Source organism: Oncorhynchus mykiss, chromosome 25 (assembly GCF_013265735.2).
Source record: "Oncorhynchus mykiss isolate Arlee chromosome 25, USDA_OmykA_1.1, whole genome shotgun sequence".
Taxonomy (NCBI): Eukaryota; Metazoa; Chordata; class Actinopteri; order Salmoniformes; family Salmonidae; genus Oncorhynchus; species Oncorhynchus mykiss.
The window spans coordinates 19,908,000-19,935,738 of record NC_048589.1 but is presented as its reverse complement, the minus strand read 5'-3'; the positions used below and the strand labels follow the sequence as shown (position 1 = coordinate 19,935,738).

The 27,739-nt window shown below is 43.0% G+C and overlaps 3 protein-coding genes across 11 annotated transcripts in view; 1 reads left to right on the top strand and 2 right to left on the bottom strand.

Annotated features, from left to right (window-relative positions):
* Nucleotides 1-9,091, bottom strand: part of LOC110505540 (prospero homeobox protein 1) — a 16,795-nt gene extending 7,704 nt beyond the window's left edge. Inside the window, exons 1-3 of one of the 2 annotated variants that reach the window (XM_036962352.1) lie at nucleotides 8,958-9,091; nucleotides 3,095-4,752; nucleotides 1,303-1,410 (exon numbers count right to left, since the gene is read on the bottom strand). In XM_036962352.1, the coding sequence (XP_036818247.1) occupies nucleotides 1,303-1,410; nucleotides 3,095-4,657 (1,671 nt within the window). In that variant the 5' untranslated portion in view covers nucleotides 4,658-4,752; nucleotides 8,958-9,091. Of the gene's footprint in view, nucleotides 1-1,302; nucleotides 1,411-3,094; nucleotides 4,753-8,335; nucleotides 8,481-8,957 lie in introns of those variants that run through there. The other variant, XM_036962351.1, reaches the window with a different exon arrangement.
* Nucleotides 9,040-18,145, top strand: LOC110505539 (dihydrolipoyllysine-residue succinyltransferase component of 2-oxoglutarate dehydrogenase complex, mitochondrial). Its single transcript, XM_021584826.2, has 15 exons — nucleotides 9,040-9,193; nucleotides 10,312-10,345; nucleotides 11,845-11,884; nucleotides 12,000-12,061; nucleotides 12,183-12,257; nucleotides 12,367-12,422; nucleotides 12,577-12,685; nucleotides 12,865-13,032; nucleotides 13,221-13,306; nucleotides 13,500-13,597; nucleotides 14,591-14,721; nucleotides 15,223-15,296; nucleotides 15,958-16,041; nucleotides 16,117-16,284; nucleotides 17,507-18,145. The coding sequence occupies exons 1-15, from the start codon at nucleotides 9,131-9,133 to the stop codon at nucleotides 17,639-17,641; spliced, it is 1,383 nt and encodes a 460-aa protein (XP_021440501.2). The 5' UTR covers nucleotides 9,040-9,130; the 3' UTR covers nucleotides 17,642-18,145.
* On the bottom strand, nucleotides 18,132-27,739 carry LOC110505538 (ribosomal protein S6 kinase delta-1). Of its 8 annotated transcripts, XM_021584822.2 has the most exons (13): nucleotides 27,361-27,737; nucleotides 27,042-27,203; nucleotides 25,217-25,340; nucleotides 24,492-24,691; nucleotides 23,945-24,069; nucleotides 23,287-23,379; nucleotides 22,960-23,007; nucleotides 21,851-21,983; nucleotides 20,116-21,588; nucleotides 19,916-20,005; nucleotides 19,681-19,763; nucleotides 19,383-19,478; nucleotides 18,132-19,222 (listed from the first exon to the last, which is right to left on the bottom strand). In XM_021584822.2, exons 3-13 carry the CDS (start codon nucleotides 25,249-25,251, stop codon nucleotides 19,112-19,114), a joined length of 2,487 nt encoding a protein of 828 aa, XP_021440497.2. In that variant the 5' UTR covers nucleotides 25,252-25,340; nucleotides 27,042-27,203; nucleotides 27,361-27,737; the 3' UTR covers nucleotides 18,132-19,111. The 8 variants fall into 8 exon arrangements, with proteins under 8 accessions (XP_021440497.2, XP_036818244.1, XP_021440495.2 ...); XM_036962349.1 differs by having other exon boundaries at nucleotides 24,565-24,665; nucleotides 27,042-27,739; XM_021584820.2 differs by having other exon boundaries at nucleotides 27,042-27,737.

Genomic DNA, 27,739 nt, shown 5'->3' with positions numbered 1-27,739 from the left:
TGTGTTGTTTTGGGTAAAACCTTCCACAAGTGAATAAAGATCTATATTCAGTATGTACATAGTCGACAATCACCCAACCTCAACCCAATGGAGATGGTTTGGGATGAGTTGGACCGCAGAGTGAAGGAAACGCAGCCAACAAGTGCTCAGCATATGTGGGAACTCCTTCAAGACTGTTGGAAAAGCATTCCTCGTGAAGCTGGTTGAGAGAATGCCAAGATTGTGCAAAGCTGTCATCAAGGCAAAGGGTGGCTACTTTGAGAATCTAAAATATATTTTTGGGTTACTACGTGATTTCATGTGTTATTTAATTGTTTTGATGCCTTCACTGTCTTCACTCTAGTACAAATAAAGTAAAACCCTTGAATGAGTCGGTGTGTCCACAGTTTTGACTGGTACTGTATGTAAGCAATATGGATTGTGTTGGTCTGTCATTTTATTCAACGTTAATTGCTCTGATCTTTTCCCACCAACTTACTGAATAAAAAAACATCTGTCAAAGCCGTGTGTTTCTAAACTCAGTCTTGACATTAGCCTGGTTATTCTATCTCTTCATCCAGAAAGAAAGAAAAAAATGCCCAAGGGCTGGGCAGGCATCAAAGACGTTTATTTTCTCTGCTGCTATCGGACGGTGAGAAAGCCACAGTGCAGCGCAAGGACAGAAGGAAGCTTCCCTCTCAGTGACTCTGCCTGATAGGATGGAATCGGACACCAGGATTAGAACTGTCTTTTGTTCAGTGCCACTTCCCACCACAGGGTCGTGGGCAAGGAGGAGATGCAGTAGGCTGCTGGCTGCAGGCCTCCCTTCTGACCCTAGGGTCAGATAGAGTAGTGTGGAGGCCAGGCCTGGGCCCCAGACACAGACTGGCCCTAGCAGGACATGTCCCGGCCACCGTGGAAGGAGAGGGGACAGGAGAGGAAACACACAGGGCACACAGAAATACAGGATGCTGTGGTTAGGCCCAGTGCTCGCCTCACAGCCTGCCTGCATGCATGTCTAAAACCTGCCCTGTATTGACGCAGAACGACAGTGGCTTTATTACAGTCTTTTGTCAGTCCATTTGCTGACTAGAGTGGCTTTTTAAAGAAAGAATGCCCCTCTATCTCCCTGGTCTATGCCCCAGGACATGCTACTGGCTTAACAGCTTTGTTTTTCTAAACCGTGTGTTCTTTTGTTTCCTTCCTCCGACCATTCTGTCCCAAAAATACATCAACAAGTATTCTGCAGGCAAATATGGTGAACATAGAACAAGCCCATTAACATTAAATAACCTAACGTTAATTAATATTGTGTTAGCTTACCTTGACATCTGGAAAGAAGGTTTTCAGCACATTGGAGCTGGGATAACGGGTGTAGAAGAACATCAGCTTAGCTTTCTTCAGATGGTTGGGGGTTAGGCCTTCCTGAATGTGTCAATGTGTTAAGGCCACAAGTTCTGTCAGTCGATCACAATTAAATACAGTTCACATACACTGTACAAAGTGTTAATAGATTAGAATACTGAATTGCCTCTGTCTCCAATTAAAATGAATGACACTAAATAACAGCTCTGTGGTAACCAGGAAGTCAATAATGACCCTACAACATTATAAACTAGATTTGGGATTTCAATTAGTCACTGCGGCTCTTACACCTAATGCCTAGCGGTGGTGATGGTGATTGTTTGGGAAATGCTTTGAATAGTAACTAGATGGAAGACATCTTCCAGCTAGAAACGATGATTGAAGTATGATTTTTTTAGTATTAATCTGCTTCATCATGTTACAAATAAAATCATACCTCAAGCAAAGTTTCTATTCAACTAGATCTTCAGAGGTCTTTCTTTCTGTAGCCCACGGCCACGCCTTAGGTAATACTTCCTTATCAGCAGGTCACAGCACACTATACATTAATTAGGGAATACAACCTTTGAAATAAGGAAGTTGGAATGAAAGATTGATGAGAAATTGTTCAAAGAGAACCACAGCTCTTTGTACAGTAAAGATAAAGCATATCCTCAGAGAGCCTAATACAATTCTTCTCCAAATCCTTACAACTAAGGACAATGACCACTTCTGACCACGGGCACAATCTTCACGTCACTTAGAGTTGTTCAGTAGAGGTGAAAAAGAAATATGGCACAGGAGTTGGCTTACAACAGTTTACCTGTGATGTGCCGTTAACGTATCCAGTGATCAAACAATGCTTAACAACAGCAGCAGGGGACTTATAGCCTGTTTCTATCATAATGATTATGGGAAATAATTATTAATGTTTCGTTTGACAATGTGATTATATTAATTTATGATTAAAGTGATCATAATCGTGATAAAATGCAGAGTGGTGTCATTGAATATACTCTCACTGGATTATATTTATTGTTGGAATGTTTTTTTTGTGTGTATAAACACATCTTTTGATGGCTGTGTATGTATCCCATATATACTCAAGAAGACAAGTGTTCTGGTAGGGAGGCACTTCTGCTTTCCACAGGCACTCAGCTCTGACCTTTCAGATGCACTCCTATCACACTGATGATAGAGAAATATATTCTGCACCTTTTCAAGTCTGAAAAAACACTGTTTCCTGGACAGAAACAGAAGCTTTCTCTGCCTTTGAAAATTGGCTTTTGTTCCTGACAATTCTTATCAAAGCCTTGTATTCCTTTTTATTTGTCTTTTTCTAGACTTAAAGTCATTACTCTGCTCAGATTAAAGAAGATGCTATAATTTTATTTTGGGTTAGCGAGATCAAAGAAAAAATGATCCTTGAAGTCTGTATTAATGGAACTGCGCATGCTGCATTGAACCTCAGCAAATCATTGTTCAACTGGGAAGGCAAAACAGAGGGAGTTTGTATAGTGGATTTTATAATGAATGTAGATACATAATATCGGATAACTCAATATTAGTAAACACATCTAGGAATATTAATACAGTGTACATAATGCTCTATGTCATTATGTTTTTTTTATATTCTATGAAACATTTAATGCAGACATCCAAAGACTATATACTTGTAAATGCAATTCTACATTACTACATCTATATGCTGACAAATGTTAGATGGAACACTACCACACTATGAGATTTTTTTAGGCCAGTAAAAGGATATATTCAGAGACATGTAGGAGTTTCTCTCTGCCATGCTCTGCATGTCCCCACACTCCATCTTGACGTGAGGGAGACACAGACTGTCCACGGTCACTGGTCCTAAGCCTGATGTGCGAGGGTGGTGGGTCAGGTGGCTGGATGTCACTTTGGACCTCATGGCGATGGCATCCCAGGGCAGCTCCACAGAGTCTGGGGAGGTTCTGTCCATGGATGGGGTCACGCATGGAAGACCTCCGAAATTAGTGTGGGGCCCGTATTTGAGGAGGTGTTCCAGGATTTGACTGTCATGGAGAGGTGTGCTGTAGTTAAACTGGAATGGAGAATGGTGTAAGGGGTAAGGCCTCTTCACCGTCGGGGTAACTGAGCTAAGCTGGCTTAGGAGCGGCTTACGGACCACAAGAGACAGAGCCTCAGTCTGATCCTCAGGGCTGCAAGGCTCAGTGCTCTCGTAGTACTCTAGAGCCTGGGGTTTGACTGGCTCCTCAGTGTGTGATTGCTCCTGGTTACAGGCTACCTGGCCCTTCCTCTCAACTCCCAAGTCGATGTTCTCCGGGGTGTGACACATGCGCTGATAGGATGACTGGTTGAGCCCCGTGGAGGGGAGTTTCTTGAACACCATATCTACACTCTCACTCACCGCTTTGGAGAGCTCATGCTTCAGAGTCTCCTGTAGGTTCTTGCCTTCCGTTTGATGTGTCAGATAACTTCCGTCTTTCTTCACTCTGTCCTTACAGTCCCCTTTAGCTCCGTCATGCTTCCTCTCTAACTCTTCATCCATGTTTTTACGGAACCCAGACTCGTTGCTTGGTGCGGTGTCATCATGTTTTGCGGTGCTGGCTGTGCCTGTGCCATCTCTGTCCTCACGCTCAGTGTCTTCCTGGTTATAAACCTGCAAGAACTTCTCCTGGAGCTGTCTCAGGAGCCTCTGCATGCTCTGGAGCTGCTCCTTGAGCTTGTTGCACTCTTCATCCTTACTGCTGCTGCCACTGCTGCTACTGCTGCCTCTGTTAGCCAGAGCAGCAGCATTGAGACTGTGCTCCTGATGCTGGGGGAGCCTCTGTTTACGTTTGTTCTCCCTGTAGGCCTCTCTAGCCTCCCTGGTGTCTGACACAGCCCTCTCACTGTCCCCATGGAGCCTGCTGTTGGGAGACCCCGCCATGCCTCGGATTATGTTCTCCACACGGGCACGCTTGGCCTGGAGGTGATCACTCAGCGGCCTGTCCCCCTCAGGGCTGGCTCCGTTTGAGAGGTGACTGCCTGGGGATGCAAATTCCGCCGTGCTGTCCTTGGAGGAGACACTGCTCTGGTCCTCCTGACTGGAGTCAGCCATGGTGGAGCTGGACACAGCAGAGGTCGGTAGGTAGAAGTGGCTTTCGTCCAGAGCCCTCTTGTTTTGGACGGTTTTGCGCAGGAGGTGGGAAATGATGGATCCATTGGAGTATGAGGTTAGAGGCTCATCGTACATGTTTCTGCGGAAGCAGGGGATCATGAGCTCAGCCTTGTCATCCTCCACACCGCCGTCACTGGGGTTGTGCATGTTCTGGTCAGGAAGGCTTAGGTTCATGCCCACTGTGAACCTTTTTATTGCTGTGTCGGGACACCTTAGAGTGAGTCACAATGAGATGAATGGACCACAGACTGCTCTGGAAATGCAGGTATCTGAAAAGCAAAGGATAAAACCTGAATACACCATAAATCTCTTATTCAGTACAGCATCTATAGCATGGGGTATATCTGTGAACAGTATGCAACACTTAACAATATTTGGGGTTCAAATTATTATGTTTTGGGGAAAGTAGAAAGCACGAGTACAAGTTAAACAGAACATAGAGCAGAGGGCTTGCACCAGAACACTTCGGTTACTAAATGTTAGTTGACAGTGCTCACTAATTTCTCTATTACATGCCACTTCAATTATGTTCAACAGAGTTGATTGAATGTATATAATCATGGTGGGAAACAATAATCTGCTTCTTCCATTATGCTTATGACATCTTAAAGTGGTGATGCACAGAAATAAACTGCTACTCAAAAGAATTGAAAATATAATGCAATAGCCTCACATGTGATCCTGCCATTTCATATTTAGAACTTGACATTTCATCTGTGATCTTGTAATCACTACCTCGGTTAACAAACTTGTTACTACATATTCATAGCATGGAATGTCAAAGGCCACTCGTTATTAGATCATTATTTGGAGATCCTCAGATGTATAAGAGAAATCTCTAAGAACTCAAGGCACAGGGGAGTCCACAGTTGTGTCTCCCTTTCATCTTGGGTTGGACATAGTCAATATGAATGATAAAAAAGAATAACAGTTTTACTCATGAAAGATAGTATTTAATCAGAATATGAAAGGCAAGAAAATATTCTGAAAAAACACACAAAGGATCAATCTACAGTACCAGTCAAAAGTTGACACACCTACTCATTCGAGGGTTTTTCATAATTTGTACTATTTTCTACATTGTCGAATAATCGTGAAGACATCAACACTATGAAATAACACATATGGAATCATGAAGTAACCAAAAAAGTATTAAACAAATATATTTGATATTTGAGATTCTTCAAAGTAGCCACCCATTGCCTTGATGACAGCATTGCACACTCTTGGCATTCTCTCAACCAGCTTCATGAGGTAGTCACCTGGAATGCATTTCAATTAACAGGAGAGCCTTGTTAAAAGTTAATTTGTGGAATTTCTTTCCTTCTGAACGCGTTTGAGCCAATCAGTTGTGTTGTAACAAGGTAGGGGTGGTATACAGAAGATAGCATTATTTGGTAAAAGACCAAGTCCGTATTATGGCAAGAACAGCTCAAATAAGCAAAGAGAAACGACAGTCCATCATTACTTCAAGACGTGAAGGTCAGTCAATCCGGAAAATGTCAGTAAATTCAAGAACTTTGAAAGTTTCTTCAAGTGCAGTCGCAAAAACCATCAAGCGCTATGATGAAACTGGCTCTCACGAGGACCGCCACAGGAAAGGAAGACCCAGAGTTACCTCTGCTGCAGAGGATAAGTTCATTGGAGTTAACTGCACCTCAGATTGCAGCCCGAATAAATGTTTCACAGAGTTCAAGTAACAGACACATCTCAACATCAACTGTTCAGAGGAGACTGCGGGAATCAGGCCTTCATGGTCAAATTGCTGCAAAGAAACCATTACTAAAGGACACCAATAAGAAGAAGAGACTTGCTTGGGCCAAAAAACATGAGCAATGGACATTAGACTGGTGGAAATTTGTCCTTAGGACAAAGATTGTGAGTTTTTTGATTCCAACCGCCGTGTCTTTGTGAGACGCAGAGTAGGTGAACAGATGATCTCTGCATGTGTGGTTCCCACCGTGAAGCATGGAGGAGGAGGTGTGATGGTGTGGGGATGCTTTGCTGGTGACACTGTCTGTGATTTATTTAGAATTCAAGGCACACTTAACCAGCATGGCTACCACAGCATTCTGCAGCGATACGCCATCCCATCTGGTTTGCGCTTAGTGGGGCTATTATTTGTTTTTCAACAGGACAATGACCCAAAACACACCTCTAGGCTGTCTAAGGGCTATTAGATCTTAAAGGAGAGTGATGGAGTGCTGCATCAGATGACCTGGCCTCCACAATCACCCAACCTCAATCCAATTGAGATGGTTTGGGATGAGTTGGACCACAGAGTGAAGGAAACGCAGCCAACAAGTGCTCAGCATATGTGGAAACTCCTTCAAGAATGTTAGAAAAGCATTCCTCATGAAGCTGATGGAGAGAATGCCGAGAGTGTGCAAAGCTGTCATCAAGGCAAAGGGTGGTTACTTTGAAGAATTTAAAATATAACATATATTTTGATTTGTTTAACACTTTTTTGGTTACTACATGATTCCATTTGTGTTATTTCATAATTTTGATGTCTTCACTATTATTCTACAATGTAGAAAATAGTAAAAATAAAGAAACCCTTGAATGAGTAGGTGTCTCCAAACTTTTGACGGATACTGTATATTATTAAGGGGAAAATAAATAAATTCCTGTTTTTATCTCTCATTTGCATTCAATTGTAGTTTCTTTGTAAATTGATTTATTCCAGTGTGTGGATCATGTTATTGCATATTTCTTTAATCTCTGTAATAACAGCATGTTAAGATAGCTAGTAAAAATGTCTCCTGGTGAAAACATGCATCGATCAAATTTACCACAATCACTATTAATTACACATTACAAATGACAGACTTGCATTCTATAAAAACAACACACAATGAATGTATATTTCACCAAGCCCTCATGTGCTAAATATTTTGTTTTACATAAGTGAGTAAATAGCCTTATAGCCAGTATGGACATTTTCTTTGCAATAACTTTTTTTGGAGGGAGAAACACAACAAAATAAAAATACAAATAATCTTATGACCACTATGACTACAGAAAGTTGGAAAAATAGACATCCTCAATAAATACAGGGAAGTCATTCATATTCCACTTACAGCACGACTTTAATGTATAATTTACAACACATTGCACATTGTGTAGGCTACCTGGTGTATGGCAGTGACTGAAGAACTGGTAGTCTCTATACTTGATTTACAATTTGAGGATGGATTATTTTCTCTTTATTGGATGGAAACGCTTTCTGTCATTTGTTGAATCATCCTTACACATTTTTTAGTAAGGTTATCTAATAGGAGAGTATTTTTCTTTAGGCAATTAATGATTATCAAGTACATTTATTTGGATAAATCACAAACGTGGCATGATATTCTAACATAATAGTAAATGTAGCCTATAGCCTACGTCCATCTGCATGGAAATGACAGAACTATCCATAAAACTATAGTTAATCAATTATAGAGTTATTAATATATTTTTAGACAAGACGAACATAACAAAATGTTACAGTGCAGCTTGTAATCTGTAGTGAAAAGTAGTCTATAAGTGCTCATTGAGAGTTTTTGTATGTCAAATGTTTAATCAATAAGCCTAAAGTGTGCCTAAGATTTGCTTAAAAACACAAAACAAACGTGCCTTTATTTACTGAGTTAATGATATACACAAAAAAAACGTACAGAATTCAACATAGCTGAAATCATAAGCAACCAATTAATTTGCATGTGGACAATGCTGACATCAACTAACAATAAGGTCAACAATCATAGCCTTTAGTTGTGAAACTAAGGATGTAGCTGCGAAATGTAGGCTTAGTTGTCATCCTGAGAATGTCCCAAAGTAAACGAGCACACAGAACGCGCACCTTACCTGTTGCGTGGAGTAGGGTCGAGTTGATACACTGGTTGATACACTGAAAATGAATGTGATGAGAGCTGGAGCTACTGTCAATGCATCAAAAAGAAACAGGGGCGTGGCCTCGGAGTTGACTCAACTCTGAGGCCAAGGATGATTTTTTAAATTTCATTTCAACGTTATTTAACTAGGCAAGTCAGTTAAGAACAAATTATTATTTACAATGACGGCCTTCCCCATCATTCAAAACAAATACTCAATAGAACTAATTAGTTGAGCTCATATTAGTTGTTTAATAGATATTATTTTGTCATTTTCAACAAATCTATGTATTGGCATAATATGGCAATATTTCAGAGTGGTGAGTTTGAGGACAATTTGCAAGAAAACTGATTATGAAATGAGAAGAAACTGTATGCTACAAGTTGTGTTGAACTGATAGGCACTCACTTTATTGAGTGTAGACTAGATATCACATTATCAGTGATTTAATGGCCCTACCATTTTTTAAAGCTATAAACTGACATAAAATACAAAATAATAATATTATTGTGTAATTATCCAATCCTATTTAGGAATAGATGAGGAAAAATCAAACATGCATTATGCAAATGTATTGTAAGTTATTTTCACTCACTGAGCCATTAGCTTTTCCACAGTGGATCCTTTTTTGGGACATCCCTGTGATCAATCCCCTCTTTAGTTGTGGCTCTTGGTTCCTCCCACACTGCTTCCGCCTTTAGCAGGTTTTGGCGTACTACAGGGGAGGAGATTCCCTCCCGCCGACAGGTTGCTGTCATTACAGACACCATGTTATCCTACTCCCGGTGTCTCACCCGGAACTTCGGTCGTTCTCTCTCGGTCTTTCGTCAGGTAGGCATTAGATAAATGGAAAACTTTCACGCGGAGCTTCATCATGCTGCTGCCAACGTTGAGGTCTAGGTTAGCGAGAGGTGTAGAAGCGCCGCCGGTTGAGCAGTAGGCCTTCACATTGCAAGCCAAGGACAGCATGACACCCGATTCCCCGGCAAGACATTGGTTCAACCCGGTTTTGAATTCTAAAGCAATATCTCCCATATCATTTGATTATAGCTAACATTTTATTTGGTTTCACGAAGTTGGCTAGTTAGCCAACCAGTGGTTTATTTATCTAACGTTACCAAGCTACGATATGTTGAGGTCATTTGAGAGCACACAGCTATTTTTTTGTGATGATAGACTGTTGTATTTTGCCTAGTTAGCTAGCTATATTTTGAACAAGCTATGTTCTTTTTTTATTCAGATTTGACATCATATTGACTGTCCAATCTTTGCATAACTGGATTAAACAAACCAGTCGAACTCTCAAATACACAGATGACAGCCCTCTATCAATCTATTTTCACTTGGTTATATATTTAGTCATAGTAGCTAGTTATCCCCTAGCAGTCTGTTTGTATAATAGTGTATGCCTACATTGTTTCCATGGTTTGAAGTCACGGATTGGTACAACACGCATGCATTAATGGCGCTTTCAAGACAACTGTGAACTCGGTGAAAACGAGGTCAAATCATCACGTCGGTGATGTTCAGGTCGCAGGTCTGAGTTCTCGAAAGATGCCCAAGTTTCCGACTTGGAGTTCCGACTTGGATGAACAATCAACTATTTTTCCAAGTCGGAGGTAGTTTTTCTCCTAGTTCCCAGTTGACTTGAACGCTAGGAAGTCGGAGAGTTCCGAGTTCCCCAGTTTTTTTTCAACGTGGCAGTAGCCCTCCCCCACTACTGACCTTTGACTGGGGAGATACAGTATGTCAAAGTCTGTCTGTCAGACTGTTCATGTGAACATTGTAAACATGGTCCTTGGTAACAAACACCTGTTGTTGATTTGATGCATTTTCACTCCCTCGTTTTAGAAGGGGGGGGGATATAACATATGCATATGATATATATTTTGAGTTGTTTAATGATTACTTTATATTGATAGCTAACAGGTTACTGTTCTCTTTGACAGGGAATCAATGTGTCTGCACGGCGGGCTGTGCCAGGTGAGTGTTTTGAAACTGCATGTTAATTACAGTAGTTGAACCCAACTCTTTATACTGAACACAAATATAAATGCAACATGTAAAGTGTTGGTCCCATGAGCTGAAATAAAATATACCAAAAATGTTCCATATGCACAAAAAGCTTATTTCTTTAGAATGTTGTGCACAAATTTGTTTACATCCCTGTCAGTTAGCATTTCTCCTTTTCCAAGATCCACCTTAAAGGTGTAGCATATCAAGAAGCTGAATAAACAGCATGATCATTACACAGGTGCTGGGGACAATAAAAGGCCACTCTAAAATGTGTAGTTTTGTCACAACACAATGCCACAGATGTCTCAAATTTTGAGGGAGAGTGCAATTGGCATGCTGACTACAGGAATGTCCAACAGAGCTGTTGTTAGATAATGTAATGTCAATTTCTTTACGTTCTGCGTTGTAAACTACTTCAGTGGGAAAATACTCACCTTCGATGGCCGCTGGAGAAGTGTGCTCTTCACGGATGAATACCAGTTTCAACCGTACAGGGCAGACGTATGACGTCGTGTGGGCGAGTGGTTTGCTGATTTCAAAGTTGTGCCATGGTGGCGGTGAGGTTACGGTATGGGCAGGAATAAGCTACGGACAACGAACACAATTGTATTTTATCAATGTCAATTTGGATGCACAGAGATACGTGACGAGATTTAGAGGCCCATTGTTGTGCCATTCATCCGCCGTCATCACCTCACCTGCACGGCCCCATGTCACAAGGATCTGTACAAACATTCCTGGAAGCTGAACATTTCCCAGTTCCATGGCCTGCATACTCACCAAACATGTCACCCATTGAGCATGTTTGGGATGCTCTGGGTCGATATGTACAACAGCGTGTTCCAGTTTCCGCCAATATCCAGCAACTTTGCACGGCCATTGAAGAGGAGTGGGACAACATTCCACAGGCCACAATCAACAGCTTGATCAACTCTATGCAATGGAGATGTGTCACAGTGCGTGAGGAAAATGGTGGTCACACCAGATATAGACTTGTTTTCTGATCCACCGCCCTACTTCTTTTTAAGGTATCTGTGACCAACTGATGCATATCTGTATCATCAGTCATGTGAAATCCATAGCCTAATGAATTTGACTAATTTCTTTATTTAAATTAATTTGTGTTTTTTAATGTAAACTTTATTTAACTAGGCAAGTCCAGTTAAGAACAAATTCTTATTTACAATGATGGCCAAACCTGGACGATGCTGGGCAAATTGGGCACCGCCCTATGGGACTCCCAATCAGGGCCAGTTGTGATACAGCCTGGATTCGAACCAGGGTGTCTAGTTACACCTCTAGCACTGAGATGCAGTGCCTTAGACTGCCACACCACTCGGGAGCCCTATATGAACTGTAGCTCAGTAAAATATTTGAAATTGTTGCATGTTGCCTATTTATATTTTTGTTCAGTGACTTTTGAGATTCTGCGCTAGAACTGAGTACTGCTGTCATCTGTCCTGCAGGATTGTCAGCTAGCTGTAGTGTCACTGTCAATAACCCTACGTAAGTATTATAGCTACACCATTGACCTGTCTTCTCATTGAAACATTGCTTTAGCTGTGTTTTAGCCTTGTATTATGCAGTTATACTTTCTGTATTGACTGTATTTTATTTGTAGGAAATGTGAGGCCAGGTCCAGCATCTTCCAAATCAGATACTTCAAGACATCTGTAGCTTGCAGTATGTATTTTCCTGGACTCCCATCTGTTTATTTGACCCTTGTGATCTAAGCAGTAATGTGATTCTGTGTAACACTACAAGAGTTGTATTAAGTCAGTATTGTGTTGTCTTCGTCTTTTAGGGAATGAAGTCATCACAGTAAAGACACCTGCATTTGCAGAGTCTGTCACGGAGGGGGATGTGAGGTGGGAGAAAGGTACAGTAACTTATGTTTGTCTCTGATTCTTGTGCTCATTCAGATCTACCTGGTTGCAGCCAGGTAGATATTTCTGTTTGCCACGCTTAATGCAACTGTCTCTTTACAGCGGTTGGTGATTCTGTCAAAGAGGATGAGGTGGTTTGTGAAATTGAGACGGACAAGGTATTTAATGGTCGCTGAATCACCCTTTGAGCTGCCATTTTCACAACAGCCTTTTATAGTAAACTAACAGTTAACTGTAGATGGTTAGAATAACAGACCCACGGAAAGTTTGATGTATCATGCATGGTCCTTGATGTTTTGTCTCGACCCACAGACATCCGTGCAGGTGCCGTCTCCTGCTGCTGGGGTGATTGAGGAGCTGCTGGTCCCTGATGGGGAGAAGGTCGAGGGAGGACAGGCTCTCTTCAAACTCCGGAAAGGAGGTCAGTACCACTGAGTTTACCATGTCTATGGTAGGACCACATAAAAAATCTTCTAAATTCAAGACGCATGGGAGATGTTGTGTTTACAGAGCTATTAGATTATACTTACAAATTATACTTACCTACAAAGTAAACACATTGCTATTGCCTAATGCATTCTTATACCTTTCTCTCCTCAGCTGTTGCTGCCCAAGCTGCAGAGGCCCCAGCAGCAGTAGTAGCCACTCCTCCACCCCCCCATGATGCAGCCACAACGCCCTCTCCTTCTCCCTCTGCAGTGGGCCCCATCCCTACCACTATGCCCCCAGTGCCACCCGTCCCACGAGCTGCCATCTTTGCCACACCAGGTTAGTATGTCAGCCACTCAATGAACTCAATGTCAAGTGAGAAGTATTTAACCTGTCCAGTGTTTACTGTTGATTATGGAAATAGGATAAATCACTTGGCCCTTGCCTGTTGACAGTGACACTTGGTAATGGCTAAGAAGAGGTGGCGTGGCACTAACAACTCCTGTTCACCTGTCTGTTCGGTACAGTTTCAGCCATCAAACCCACTGCTGCTCCTGCTGCCCCAGCCGCTGTCACAGATGGAGGGGGTAAACCAGTCAGGACAGAGCACAGGGTGAGGCATCATAATCAGGAATACTGCAGTAAAGGAACATTATTCTTAATATTCACAATGGCTCAGACCATAGTGTTGGTATACAAAAACAGTGTCTGATAGAATGCATAGCTGTTGTGATGTTTTCTCTTAAGGTAAAATATTTCTGTGAAAATTCTTTAAATATTTAGTTTTTCTTTTTTTTCTGTCTCAGGTGAAGATGAACCGTATGCGTCTGAGAATCGCCCAGAGACTGAAGGAAGCCCAGAACACCTGCGCTATGTTGACAACATTTAATGAGGTCGACATGAGGTAGGCAAAAACAGAATAGCTGTCCTACATAATCAAGCCCTATCTCTAGTAACATAATTAGATAGGAAATAGGTCTTAAAGGAGCTGATTACTCATCCAGAACATATTAAACATTACCACTACACTTTCAGTACAACAGATTCACTTACATAAATGTATACATTTATATTAGGGATTATATGTCCTGTCTAAAATAAAGGTGTCTAGATAAAGTAAAGTCAGAAGTAGAGAAATGCTATTCAAGCTGAGGCCATACAGATAATGATTAGAGATTGGAATCTGCTCAATGGGATACGCTTTTTAAAGCCAGATCTCCTCTTAAACGATGGAATGTAAATATTTGGTCCTAATATTGGTGAAAACAAAGATAAGATTTCTTAAAACAGGGGCTTTATTCATTTACAAGGAAATTACCCCTGGACTAAAGATTACACTTTGAGGATTTATTTTCCTTTGCAAATGTGGGGTGTCAGCTTTCAGCTATTCAGGGGTTTCTCTGCATCCTATTTGAATTGGCATTGATGGTCTGGAAGAAGACTTCCAGGCCTGGGCTCATCTATAGCCGAAGGAGCAGTCAGACCTGGAGACCAGAGACCTGCGCTCTGAGTGGACGAGCTGCCCCAACCGCTATGGGTTTTTATGACAGGCCAGTAAGATTTAGAGGGTTTTGGAATGTGAAGATTTTTATCGCTTCTTCTCTCCTTTCTCAGTGCCTTGGGAGAGGCTAATGCCGTTAGCGAAGAAACTTTAGAGTTTAAACCAGGTTAGAGACAGGAAAACAAACAAATAGAGATACAAGAGGCCCTTTTCATCATACAGAGGAGAAATGAGCAATGGTGAAACATTAGCCCAGTGTCAATAGCACTCGATCACCATGACCTGGAGAAGCTGAACTTTAACTGAAAAAATGAGTATCGTTTTTTAAAGTTTGGTTGAAAAGATTGAGTGTAATGCATGTTTTCGATCGATATGAGAGCCTAATTCTCTCCACAGCAACATCAGTGAGATGAGGAAGGCCTACAAAGACGCTTTCCTGAAGAAACACAACATCAAGCTGGGCTTCATGTCTGCATTTGTCAAGGCTTCAGCATATGCTCTGATGGAACAGCCTGCCGTCAACGGAGGTGGGCTCTTCTTTCTGAGAAGTTGCTTTACTTGTCATATGAGTCTGAATAAGGCAACACACATTTTGTATCCACTGGTATCAGGCGTATGTGGTTAAGTTGGTTAAGAACAGGAACGAGATTTACATAGACAACCGTGCTTAGTGTGTACTCCACCAATGCCTCTCTGGCCTATTTAAACTAGCCACAGTCAAGAAGTGGTTAATTTTCACTCGTAAAATTGTCTGTGGGCCACCTCCCCACAGACACAAAAACGCTGTATGCTTCAAGGAAGTGAATCATAGAAGCCAAAGCAGACTGTACTCTCAAATGGCCACCCGGCAAGTGATACTGGAGCTCCAGGTCTAGGTCCAATAGCCTCCTTAACAGCTTCAACCCCCCCCTGTTTTTACACTGCTCCTACTCACTGTTTTATTATCTATGCATAGTCACTTTACCTCTACCGAAAGTTTATTAGTATTTAAAATGTTCAAATCCCTTTCATACCGTTTATATTTTTAGTCATTGACGACACCACCAAAGAGATTGTGTACAGGGACTACGTGGACATCAGTGTGGCTGTAGCAACACCAAAGGTAATGCCGATGGTTGGCTACTCACTCACATTGAACACTTTTACAACAGGGCTAATATACAGTACCAGTCAAAAGTTTGGACACACCTACTCATTCAATGGTTTTTCTTTATTTGTACTATTTTCTATATTGTGGAATTATAGTGACGACATCAAAACTATGAAATAACACATTTGGAATCATGTAGTAACCATAAGTGTTAAACAAATCTAAATATGGAATGCTGCATCAGATGACCTGACCTCCACAATCTCCCGACCTCAACCCAGATGAGATGGTTTGGGATGAGTTGGACCGCAGAGTGAAGGAAAAGCAGCCAACGCGTGCTCAGCATATGTGGGACCTCCTTCAATACTGTTGAAAAGCATTCCTCATGAAGGTGGTTGAGAGAATGCCAAGAGTGTGCAAAGCTGTCATCAAGGCTAAAGGTGGCTACATTGAAGAATCTCAAATATAAAATATATTATAATTTAACACTTATTTTTGTTTACTACATGATTCAAATGTGTTATTTCATAGTATTGATGTCGTCACTATAATTCCACAATGTAGAAAATAGTAAAAAATTATGAAAAACCCTTGAATGAGTAGGTGTGTCCAAACTTGACTGGTACTGTACATGAACCAAAACTCAGAATATCTAATGTGTCCTGTCTCCCAGGGCTTGGTGGTGCCTGTCATCCGTGGAGTGGAGGGAATGAACTTCGCTGACATTGAGAAGACCATCAACGAGCTGGGGGAGAAGGTAGGATAACATGGTTTTCTCTGTACTTTATGTTTGGACTTTGTGCATCTTCTAAGTTGATGATGTTGATTGCAGGCTCGTAAGAATGAGCTGGCCGTGGAGGACATGGATGGAGGAACCTTCACCATCAGCAACGGTGGCGTGTTTGGATCCATGTTTGGCACGCCCATCATCAACCCTCCGCAGTCTGCCATCCTGGGAATGCATGGTATCTTCGAGAGGCCAGTGGCCATCGAGGGCAAGGTTGGCTCTGTTCTGTAGACTTTGATTTTACACCATATATTGTAGATTCATATCTCAGGAGAACTCCTTATCATAAACTCAGCAAAAAAAGAAACATCCCTTTTTTAGGACCCTGTCTTTCAAAGAGGATAATTTGTAGAAATCCAGATAACTTCACAGATCTTCATTGTAAAGGGTTTTAACACTGTGTCCCATGCTTGTTCAATGAACCATAAACAATTAATGAACATGTACCTGTGGAATGGTCGTTAAGACACTAACAGCTTACAGACGGTAGGCAATTAAGGTCACAGTTATGAAAACTTTGGACACTACAGAGGCCTTTCTACTGACTCTGAAAAACACCAAAAGAAAGATGCCTAGGGTCCCTGCTCATCTGCGTGAATGTGCCTTAGGCATGCTGCAGGGAGGCATGAGGACTGCAGATGTGGCCAGGGCAATAAATTGCAATGTCTGTACTGTGAGACGCCTAAGACAGCGCTACAGGGAGACAGGATGGACAGCTGATCATCCTCACAGTGGCAGACCACGTGTAACAACACCTGCACAGGATCGGTACATCCGAACATCACACCTGCGGGACAGGTACAGGATGACAACAATAATAATCTCAACGCTGTGCGTTACAGGGAAGACATCCTCCCTCACGTGGTACCCTTCCTGCAGGCTCATCCTGACATGACCCTCCAGCATGACAATGCCACGCCATACTGCTCGTTCTGTATGTGATTTCCTGCAAGGCAGGAATGTCAGTGTTCTGCCATAGCCAGGGAAGAGCCCGGATCTCAATCCCAGTGAGCACGTCTGGGACCTGCTGGATCGGAGGGTGAGGGCTAGCCCCCCCCCCCACACCCCCCAGAGATGTCCGGGAACTTGCAGGTGCCTTGGTGGAAGAGTGGGGTAACATCTCACAGCAAGAACTGGCAAATCTGGTGCAGTCCATGAGGAGATGCACTGCCGTATTTAATGCAGCTGGTGGCCACACCAGATACTGTTACTTTTGACCCCCCCCCTTTGTTCAGAGACACATTCCATTTTTGTTAGTCACATGTCTATGGAACTTGTTCCGTTTATGTCTGTTGTTGAATCTTATGTTCATACAAATATTTACACATGTTATGTTTGCTGAAAATAAATGCAGTTGACCGTGAGAGGACTTTAGTTTATGTGGAATAGAGACAAGAAGCAGTTTGTCTCTGAAGCTCCTCTTCCTCTGCTGCAGGTGGAGATCCGCCCCATGATGTACGTGGCTCTGACGTACGACCATCGCCTCATCGACGGCAGAGAGGCGGTCACCTTCCTGCGTAAGATCAAGACTGTGGTAGAAGATCCCAGAGTGCTGCTACTGGACATGTGAGCCAGCCTCCCCAGTCAATGGCTAAACAAACCAACCTACCGCCCTTCACACGCAGCAGCTATACCTGCCTGATTAACCTAAACTGCAGACGTTTTGTGTTGGTTAACTAGGAAAAGGGATACTTGAATAGACCAAAAGGTGCATTGGACTTATTGCATGGGCTGAAATTGTAAAAAAATGTATGCTAAATGTTGTGTGTCTGGGGCAGGGAGTGGGTGTTGTACATCTCAAAGCACCATTTGCTATTTTCTACCTACAATAATTATAATATAAATGGCAAAAAGTTGCATTAAGTATTTTTCATGTACTTTTTCTGAGAACAATTGTAGCCTATCAGAAGATGGACTGTGAAAACACTATATCCTAAGATGTTCATGGTACAGGTTATTGATGCTTTGTTACACTGATGAAGTGTCAGGACCCAGTCATCTCATTCACGCACACTTAAATTCTGTTTATGCTGTGTAAAAAAACAAAACTATTTAAAGACAAGATTTCAAGGTTTAAAAACTATGCTTTTTGTTTTCTGTTTACACACACTTACTTGCCTTTTTTACAGAATGCTCTCAATGACTGGCGATAAGAACAATTCAGAAACCAAGTGGCTGGTGTGTAGTGTAAAATAGATATTGCCAGGCCTTGGAAGCTTTAAGAAATGGAAACATTAAAGAGACTGAGAACACACCACATCACTTACAAGTCAGGAAGTGACTGTCTGAGCTGTGGTAGAAATAGTCATAGGCCAGGGTTAAACAAACTTGGTCCTGGGGCCCTACCTGGGTGCACATGTTTGGTTTCTGCCCTAGCACTACAGTTGATTCAAATAACCAACTGATCAAGCTTTGATTATTTGAATCAGTTGTGTAGTGCTAGGCCAGAAACCAAAACGTGCACCCAGGTAGGGCCCCAGGACTGAGCTTGAGAAACCCTGATATAGGCTATGTACAGATGACCAGAAAAAAGGCTGACCATGAGTGTATTAAAGACTAACACAGCACAGATGCATTACTTCATTTTACTAACCTTATTGTCAACGCTGTTTATCACAGCCATTGGCTGACAAAGTATTTGTGTAGTAAGTGTTTGACAATGAAAAACATCCGTTTCCATACTTGGTGATGCTACGCATGGATGTTAACAGTAGCATTGCATGTCATTTGTACAACAAATACCCCAAAAGTCACCCAGGAGTACATTTTGCCCTACTATGTTTACACTAGCCTCTATTATTCAAACATGGAGGTCACAAAGACAACACTGCAGGCAGAGTTTGGTTGTTGCAGGGCTGACATGTTGGCTGTGTGCATATTGCTCTGAATTACCCTTCTAATCTATCATTCTTTGGGAAGAACAAGATGCTCAGGAAGTAGCTCCAGAGTTGGGGTTTCTATTTTAGCCACAAGGGGGCAGTGGCTGCCCAACTTCACTTGGCTGCAGATAACTGTTCAGGCTACAGAGTCTGTTGACCTGCTAACTGCTCAGTGCCTTCCAGGAGACACCATTGAAGAAGGGGTGACACTTGATGTCACTCACTCCACCGCCTCCAGAGCCCAAACGATAACCAGCGTCAAACTGCAGAAGCTGTGGAACACACAATAGTCACTCACTCAAACTCAAGCCAATTTGAGTTTGTACAATGTGTGTGGCTGTGTGTATCTGTGGTTGCAGGCTAGCAGCATGTGTGTATATGTCTACGGTATTTACACTACCAGTCATGTGTGTAATAGGACTCAGGCCTTACCTCAGTGAGCAGGGAGGCAGCTGCAGTACTCAGCTGGTCTGGGATCAGAAGCTGGGTGTGAGAATGTACCCCGGCTGGGTGGAACTGCCACAGAGGCTGGAGGCACAGGAACAGGCATAGTTTCAACAAGGACTTGATAATGGTACCAACACAGATACACTATCAACAGACCAGTTGGCAGCACTCTAATCAATATACATACACACGTTTGGATTGGAAAAAAACTTTACTATGACGGAGGGTAAGATTCTGGCCTCTTTTTTTCTTCAAAGGATTATTCAATACAAATGTTATTTACCATTCCTGTAAGAAGTTCAAATAGCAATGCCCCCAGACTCCACCAATCACAAGCCTCTGTTATTTTGGACACACCTCCAATCTCTATTGGCAAACAACAAACAGAACTGTTATTAACAGGTTTCTTATTGGATCAAACTAAATGTCTGATATATAATAACACTAGAAGGCACTTTAGGGTAGCAGCCATATGTGGAACTGTTGTGACAGTTTTACTAAATAAACAGTGTTTCCACCTGGGGCACAGTACATCTGGTCCATAGCTTCAGAGTTGGTTTCTGACTGAACTTCACTCCACTGGCCAAAGAATGTCAGGCAGACCTTTCCTGTTGAGAAACATGACAATATGTCACAATCAAAGTTTGTTGAGTTTTCAAGACTCAACTCGTGCCAAAAACTGAGACCTTACGGAGTTAAAGTGATTTAGGTGACTAACCGATGCTGGTAAGCAGGATGTTCTTTGGGTTGAGGTCACGGCACATGACACCTTGCTGGTGAAGACTCTCCAGGGCCAGGAGGATCTGAGCTCCCAACAGACGCACCTCTGCCTCAGGCAGCCCCCAACAGCCCTGCCTGACCCCGTCTCTCCCTCTGGAGGCCTTGGCAGGGAACTTGGGCTGGTGGCACCAGCCCTCCACCTCAATGATCTGATCCTGACCCTGTCCATCTGATCCATTTGACTTCAGGAAAGCATTCATGTCCTCCTTCCGACACTGTGGGGAGGCCCCTGTGGGGCCAGTGGTGTTAGGGTCACACAGTGATCCTTTCCCTTGGGGGATGTCCTTACTCAAAGGGCTCAGCTCCCAGCCCTCCTTCACCTCCTCCCCTGGCTCTCTGCAAGGAGGCCCCACATGATACTTTGCCCCTGTGAGGGCCAGGGAGATGCCTGCCTGGTTCCCCTGCTGTGTCCCAGCACTGAGACAGTGAGGCAGGGAAGGGGGGTGAGAGATCCCTGAGGATGTCCTCATGACCTTCAGCTCGTCTACTGTAGAGGGACACACAGCTCTGCCAGGCTGGGAAGTCTCTGTGTCCCTGCTTACTAAGTTCACAATGCTCTTTTCAGTAGTGTGACGGTTTACCTGTTCTTCCTGCCCTCTCTCCTGGTGTGTGGATAGCTCTACACCCACAGTGTTCTCAAGGTCTCCACCTGAAACACTGCCTTGGTGAGAGCCATAGGAGGTCAAAGTTGCCATCTCACTAGCCTGACTTTGATTATGGAGGGGAACATAACTTTTCTGTGAATACAAACTAATAGAATGATTCTTCAAGTTCACTGTTGACCCTGTCCCACCAGAAGAGGTCTGAGTTGTTTGAGGTACAGGTTTAGCGGCAGCTATATCGGATTCACTCTCACAATTCTGTGTCAGATCAGCAGCCTTCCACACCACGTCAAAATCCAAACTGGATTCAATTTTTTCTGTTCCAGTGGCCTTCCCAGAAGGCTCAGAGGTGACATCAGGAACCTGATCGATGCACAGATGACTAGGAGGAGCAGGCTTGTCCTGAGTTTCAGAGTGCAAACACTGATTGTGGCCTGCTGGATGGATATGGGGACTGATGTCTGTCCTCATTGGCCCAGATAAAGAGGGCTGTAGCGCTGTAGACCTTGAGTTGTTCTGCAGGCAGCCTGTCTCCTCGCAGTAGGAGTGGGTCCTACAGCCTTCCAGACGATGCTGAGCCTCATGCCAAGATGGAGGGGAGTCTGTGTCTGGGCTCTCCTCGTTCTCCCTCTCCAGGAGAGAGGTTGTCCCTGTGTCCCCTCTGTCATTCTGCTGGTAGTCTGAGCTGATAGTAGGGGAGGTGTAGCTGTTCTTCAGTTTGATCCTGTGCTGGCTGGGAATATAGCATTCTGGGTGCTCCTTGGCTTGGTCGTTCCTCACCTTGGACAGTTTGGAGAAAAGCTTCCCACCTACAGAGCATAGAAAAGTCAATACATCATAAGACAATAGTAGTTTTTCTTTATTTTAATTCAGCTATTTTTTCTAATCTCCTTGGCATCCTTGACCCAAAATGGCTGAAGAGTGCAACCATCAACAAAACAAATGTAACCTGTAGGTCCACTGCTATGCCATGGACATAAATCTCCCTTTGCATGGCGATAGGCTAGGTAAGAGCATCCGCTACATCTCACATACTGCAGGGCTGGCAGGCAGAGCCTGTGTTCAGCTCACCTTGAACATGCTCCAGATGCAGGTACACAGCATCCTCACTGACATAGTACCTCAGCAGCTTCACCATATAGGGGACGCCCTGGGGGATGATAGTGGGCTGGTCCCGGCTCTCCCAGCTCGACTTGGGCAGGCTCTGAGAGGACACAGCGCAATAGAACAATACATGTATGACTATGCTGTTACTATTACCTTGGTCAAAATACAACTTCTCTACTGTAATACACATTGTTCTCTTGTCTAGTCTTAGTCTGTCTATAGTTAATTGATAAAAACAGAAATCTAAAAACTAATCTCAACAAAAGCGGGCTTATACCTGGTTCTAACACGCGTCCTTTGTCCTGATCTTGTCCACATTCTGATTGTTAAAACAGGTGTAGACGATTAAAAGACACATTGTGATCAGATCTTCCTGACCACTTACGGAGGTAGTCAGGCATGCATTGTGTCTGGATATCTTTAGTGTAAACAGATCTAGATAGTGAAACCATTTAAATCCTCATTATCCCACCTTGTAAAATCATTGACAGGTGGCACTACTGACTTATGGCATCAATATGTGTCTTAAAATAATAAATAAATATTATTTTGAAAGAATATCCATCAAATAATTTATATACAGGGAGAGACCGGGAAATCTGATCACAATGTGGAAACAGTGGTCGTATAAAAATATACATTTTAATATCATATGTAGACACATTTCTCAAGATCTGGGCACAATCAGAATGTGGACAAGATCAAGACACATGATGCATGATAGTGCCAGGTGTAAACGAGACTACTGAGACCTGCGCCTTAGAGACCCTGCTACAGTATTTTCCAATAACAACTCTCTGGTTACGGAAATCAGAGGTGCATTTCCACTAAGAAGGTCAGAGTGGAGGGCTTTTAGCCAAATCAATGGTGAAGGATACTCAAGACTGAGAGTATTCCCATTGACTGGGCTGCCACAGAATGGCTGGCATGGGTCCAGACCGTACAACAGCCATCTGTGCACTGGATATGCATCTACACAGATAGACAGCTGCACTGTGACAGCTGAACTGTTTCTACTACACGTCTGCCACTCTGTCCTCTGACATACTGTATTGGTAGTGTTAAGTACTTACTTTAACAACACATTTCTCCTTTGTAATCAGGCTTTGGACAATCAGGACCTTGGGGAGAAGACGTACATTTTATTTTAGTTTAAATAGAACATAGTATGTTATTAGATGGTTGTGACATTTTAGGACAAGGTACTATTTGCTTAGCTAAGCATGGTTGTCACTGGATCTATAAGACATGGTATATGTGTATGTGACCAATAAAATGTGATTTGGTTAATAAAGGGTTAACTACAGCCAGGATGTCTGTTCAAGAGAGTATCATCAGTCTAACAAAATGTTATAGTACCCATGTCTGGTTGAGAGCAGTGAGTGTAAAAACGTCCTTACCTTATCGATGATCCCCACCACTTTACACATCTCCAGATCCTCCACTGGGCAGCTCAGGTGTCTGATTGGCCGGAATCTCAGACTACTGTAACCCTGGTGATAAAAAGAGATTACAAATCAGTACAGGACAGATAACAGCGATGTGGACACGTGTCTGTGTTTAATTCAGATCTGAAATGTTGCTTCTACTCAAGGATTAGTTACAATCTTAGAACAGATATTAGCATGTTGCATAAGAGAGAGGGGGAGAGAGAGCGCCCAGCCGGCCAGTGCGAGGCATCCTGGCAGATGTGATCTTCTCGCCCTGGTCGGGTGTAGTGTAACAGAGGGAGATGAGGGAGTTGTTGTGCTGTTCTGTAGCCCATCTCTAGAGAGAGGCTATAAGCAGCACATACTGGTTGCTTTGAGGATGTGACTCAGGCTTTCCCAGAAGGAAATGATTCAGAGAGGTGCTAACTGGAAGATTAGCACTTAACCACCTCTTCAATAAACAGACGAGACATATAAATCAACACAGGAGTAAAAAGCTGGAAAATGAGTGTTCAGTTCCCTGAGTAACATGGATGATCAGAGTGGGTTGATTTCCATCAATAAGATTTGCACAGTATTATGGAATGTTCATCTTGTCAAAATGAGGGTTCAAAGGTCATCTTCTTACCCCTAAGTGAGAGTTCCCCTTTCCCAGGTTGTCCTGCAGGTGGGAGATAAAGATTTCCTCGGCCCTCTTCAGATACTGAGTAGTCTTCCTCTTCACAGCCTCCCGGCGCTCCTTGTTAGGGTCCACTGGAAGACAGACCAACTACATCAGACCTCAGTTCTCTCCCTCTCACACAATGGAGAAACCTCACTCCACTAAACTGAAACTGAAATAACCTCATCATTCAAACACTTCTGTTTGAATATAGCTGACATACTTCACTAGCACAGTAGAGAGAGAATATCCGGCATGCTTTACCAGTATGGATATCGTTCTCTGACCTTGGCTTCCTGACTTCCTGTTTTTCATAGGAATTATTTAATTTAAAACAATGGATGAATCATGAGCAGATAAATCCACATGTTCCTGTTTCATGCCTCATGACTTATTCTCACTGTGTTGAGTAGCTAAAGTCTGTAGCGCCTTAACCTGCTCTATTCAATATCACCCTAACCAGAACCCTGCATGTTGACAGAATACTCTAGAGTACAGTAGATTACCACTGTACCTTGAACTCCATTGAGCAGCAGGTCAACCCCATTCTTGTAGTAGCTGAAGGCAGCTTCATAGTCTTCACTGACCTCCCTGTCCAGAGCCATGCGGATCTGCTTGGCTGCCTCCACCAGGTAGTCTCTCTTGGCCATGGCTGTCCTGGCTCGGCACTGTGGAGGTCCAGACGGGCCTAGCAGCCACACAGAGTGTACCGAGCTATATGGAATCACACAGACCTGTATGTCCTAGGAGGAGTCATAACACGACCAGCCACCGCTAAGACGTTCCTCTCTTTAAGGGAAGTTCCTAAGAATAATCCTTACGATGGCAGAGAATAATTGATCAAATCTTCCAGAGATGGTTAACTACCAAAAGCCAAGATTTCCCCAGGGCTACAGTAAATCCCTTAACTAGTCACTTGTCTGAGAAAAACATGACGGCAAAGCATGAAACTGAGAGTAAAGTGAAAGTAATGTGACCAATAATAGACTGTTTCTGTTCCTCTCCCCTTACAGGCAGCTGGTGGCACTGTAATTGGGGCGGGAGGAAGGGAAAGGGGGATACCTAGTCAGTTGTACGACGGGCTCATAATAATGGCTGGAAAGGAATACATGGAATGGTGTCAAACATTGGAAACCATGTGTTTGATGCCATTCTAGTCGACCCATTCCAGCCATTATTATGAGCCATTCTCCCCTCACCAGCCTCCTCATCAGATCATAAGGATGTGGAGTGTCTCACCTTTTCTCCCTGGTCCTATCAGCAGTGGGACTCATCTCTGGCAGCAGTTAGTCGGCTCACTGGGGGGGTTATCCTCCTCCACTTGAAGGTTAAAGTCTTTGTTTTCAAGCATGATGATACGAACCTGGGTCATCAGAGAGTTCAGTTTTTACTTCAGTAGAGCACAGGAAGTGAGTATGAGTGTGCAGCTCTGGTACTATTGCTGATGAATAAACACTGTCAGTGCTGCAGGGGTGGTGAGGAGGATGGATGACTCAAAGTACTTACAGTGCCTTCAGAAAGTATTCAGACCCCTTGACTATTTACAAAATTGTTACTTTGCAGCCTTATTCTAAAATTGATTAAAATGTTTGTTTTCTTCTCATCAATCTACACACACCCTATAGTGACAAAAGCAAAAACAGGATTTAAGAAATGTTTGCTAATTTATAAAAAATAAAAGAAACAAAATAACATTTACATAAGTATTCAGACCCTTTAATGAGCACTGTGTTGAAGCACCTTTGGCAGCAATTACAGCATTGAGTCTTCTTGGGTATGATGCTACCAGCTTGGCACACCTGTATTTGGGGAGTTTCTCCCATTTTTCTCTGCAGATCCTCTTAAGTTCTGTCAGGTTGGATGGGGAGCATTGCTTTTTTCAGGTCTCTCCAGAGACATTAGATCGGGTTCAAGTCCAGGCTCTGGCTGGGCCACTCAAGGACATTCAAAGACTTGTCCCAAAGCCACTCCTGCGTTGTCTTGACTGTGTGCTTAGGGTTGTTGTCCTGTTGGAAGGTGAACCTTCGCCCCCAAAGTGAGGTCCTGAGCTCTCTGGAGCAGGTTTTCATCAAGGATCTCTCTGTACTTTGCTCCGTTCATCTTTGACTCCATCCTGACTAGTCTCCCAGTCCCTGGCACTGAAAAACATGCACACAGCATGATGCTGCCACCACCGTGCTTCATTGTAGGGGATGTGCCAGGTTTCCTCCAGACGTGACAATTCAGGCCTATCTTGTTTAACATGGTCTGAGAGTCTTTACGCACCTTTTGGCAAACTCCAAGCGGGCTGTCATGTGCCTTTTACTGAGGGGTGGCTTCCGTCTGGCCACTCTACCATAAGGTGGTGGAGTGCTGCAGAAATGGTTATCCTTCTGGAAGGTTCTCCCATCTCCACAGAGGAACTCTGGAGCTCTGTCAGAGTGACCATCGGGTTCTTGGTCACCTCCCTGACCAAAGCCCTTATCCCCTGATTGCTCAGTTTGGCCAGGTGGCCAGCCCTAGGAAGAGTCTTGGTGGTTCCAAACTTTTTCTATTTAAAAATGATGGAGGCCACTGTGTTCTTGGGGAACTTCAATGCTGCAGAAATGTTTTGGTACCCTTCCCCAGATCTGTGCCTCAACACAATCCTGTCTCAGAACTCTACAGATAATTATTTCAACCTCGTGGCTTGGTTTTTGCTCTGACATGCACTGTCAACTCTGGGACCTTATATAGACAGGTGTGCGTCTTTCCAAATCATGTCCAATCAATTGAATTTACCACAGGTGGACTCCAATCAAGTTGTAGAAACATCTCAAGGATAATCAATGGAAACAGGATGCACCTGAGCTCAATTTTGAGTCTCATAGCAAAGGGTCTGAATACTTATGTAAACAAGGTATTTCTGTTTTTAATTTTTAATACATTTGCAAAAAAAAATTGTTTAATTCTTTAATCTAAAAACAAATCTGTGTTTATGTTGAATTAACGTGGAAAACTGATTAGATTTGGAAAAAATAAATCAACCTAAGGTAGCTCTTAGCATACCATACAAGTGCACTATAAAAATGTGCTGATGCCTTACCATTGTCTATCATTGTGACATGGGGTTAGTTTTGTATCCCACTCACATACACGTTATCATTCCTCATACAGTCTAATGAGGAGAAGTCATAGTGTGTCTGTTGTTGAGAATCAGTCCGCCTCCTGCAGTATTTCCATGTTACATGCACCAATATCCTTGATACTAACGACAAACATTGTCAGCGTAGAGACAAACCAGAATACACAAGATTAACAATACAATAATCCCATTTGTTTGTCTGCAATGGATAGACATGCTTGCATCATACATTCATCTTGGTCGCCACACGACAGACAGCACATGCACACATATATCCTACCTGATGTGATCAGAGCATGCCCCCTAGACCCACTGCCCCAGCAGCAGCCTTCGTCCTCAGCAGCCTCCCTCTGCACAGATATCAGGAAGAGGAGGAGAGTTCAGCGAGGCTGCTGCCTATTGGTTTGACATTATGTAAGGTGGTACCATTAGCCACGAGGCCTTAACTTCCCCCGTCTCATCCTGACAGATGCTATATTTAAAGAGATGGAGCTGTCAGATAGAACAATGAGACAGATATTTTACTGGATGTATATAAACGTGAAGCATCCGCTTGGCGTTTCCGCTGAGGGGAAACACACTGGCGCGCAGTGGGAGAAGATGGAACGAGATGGATTTTGGCCGACATTCAATACAGTTTTCTTTTCGCAAAACTACAA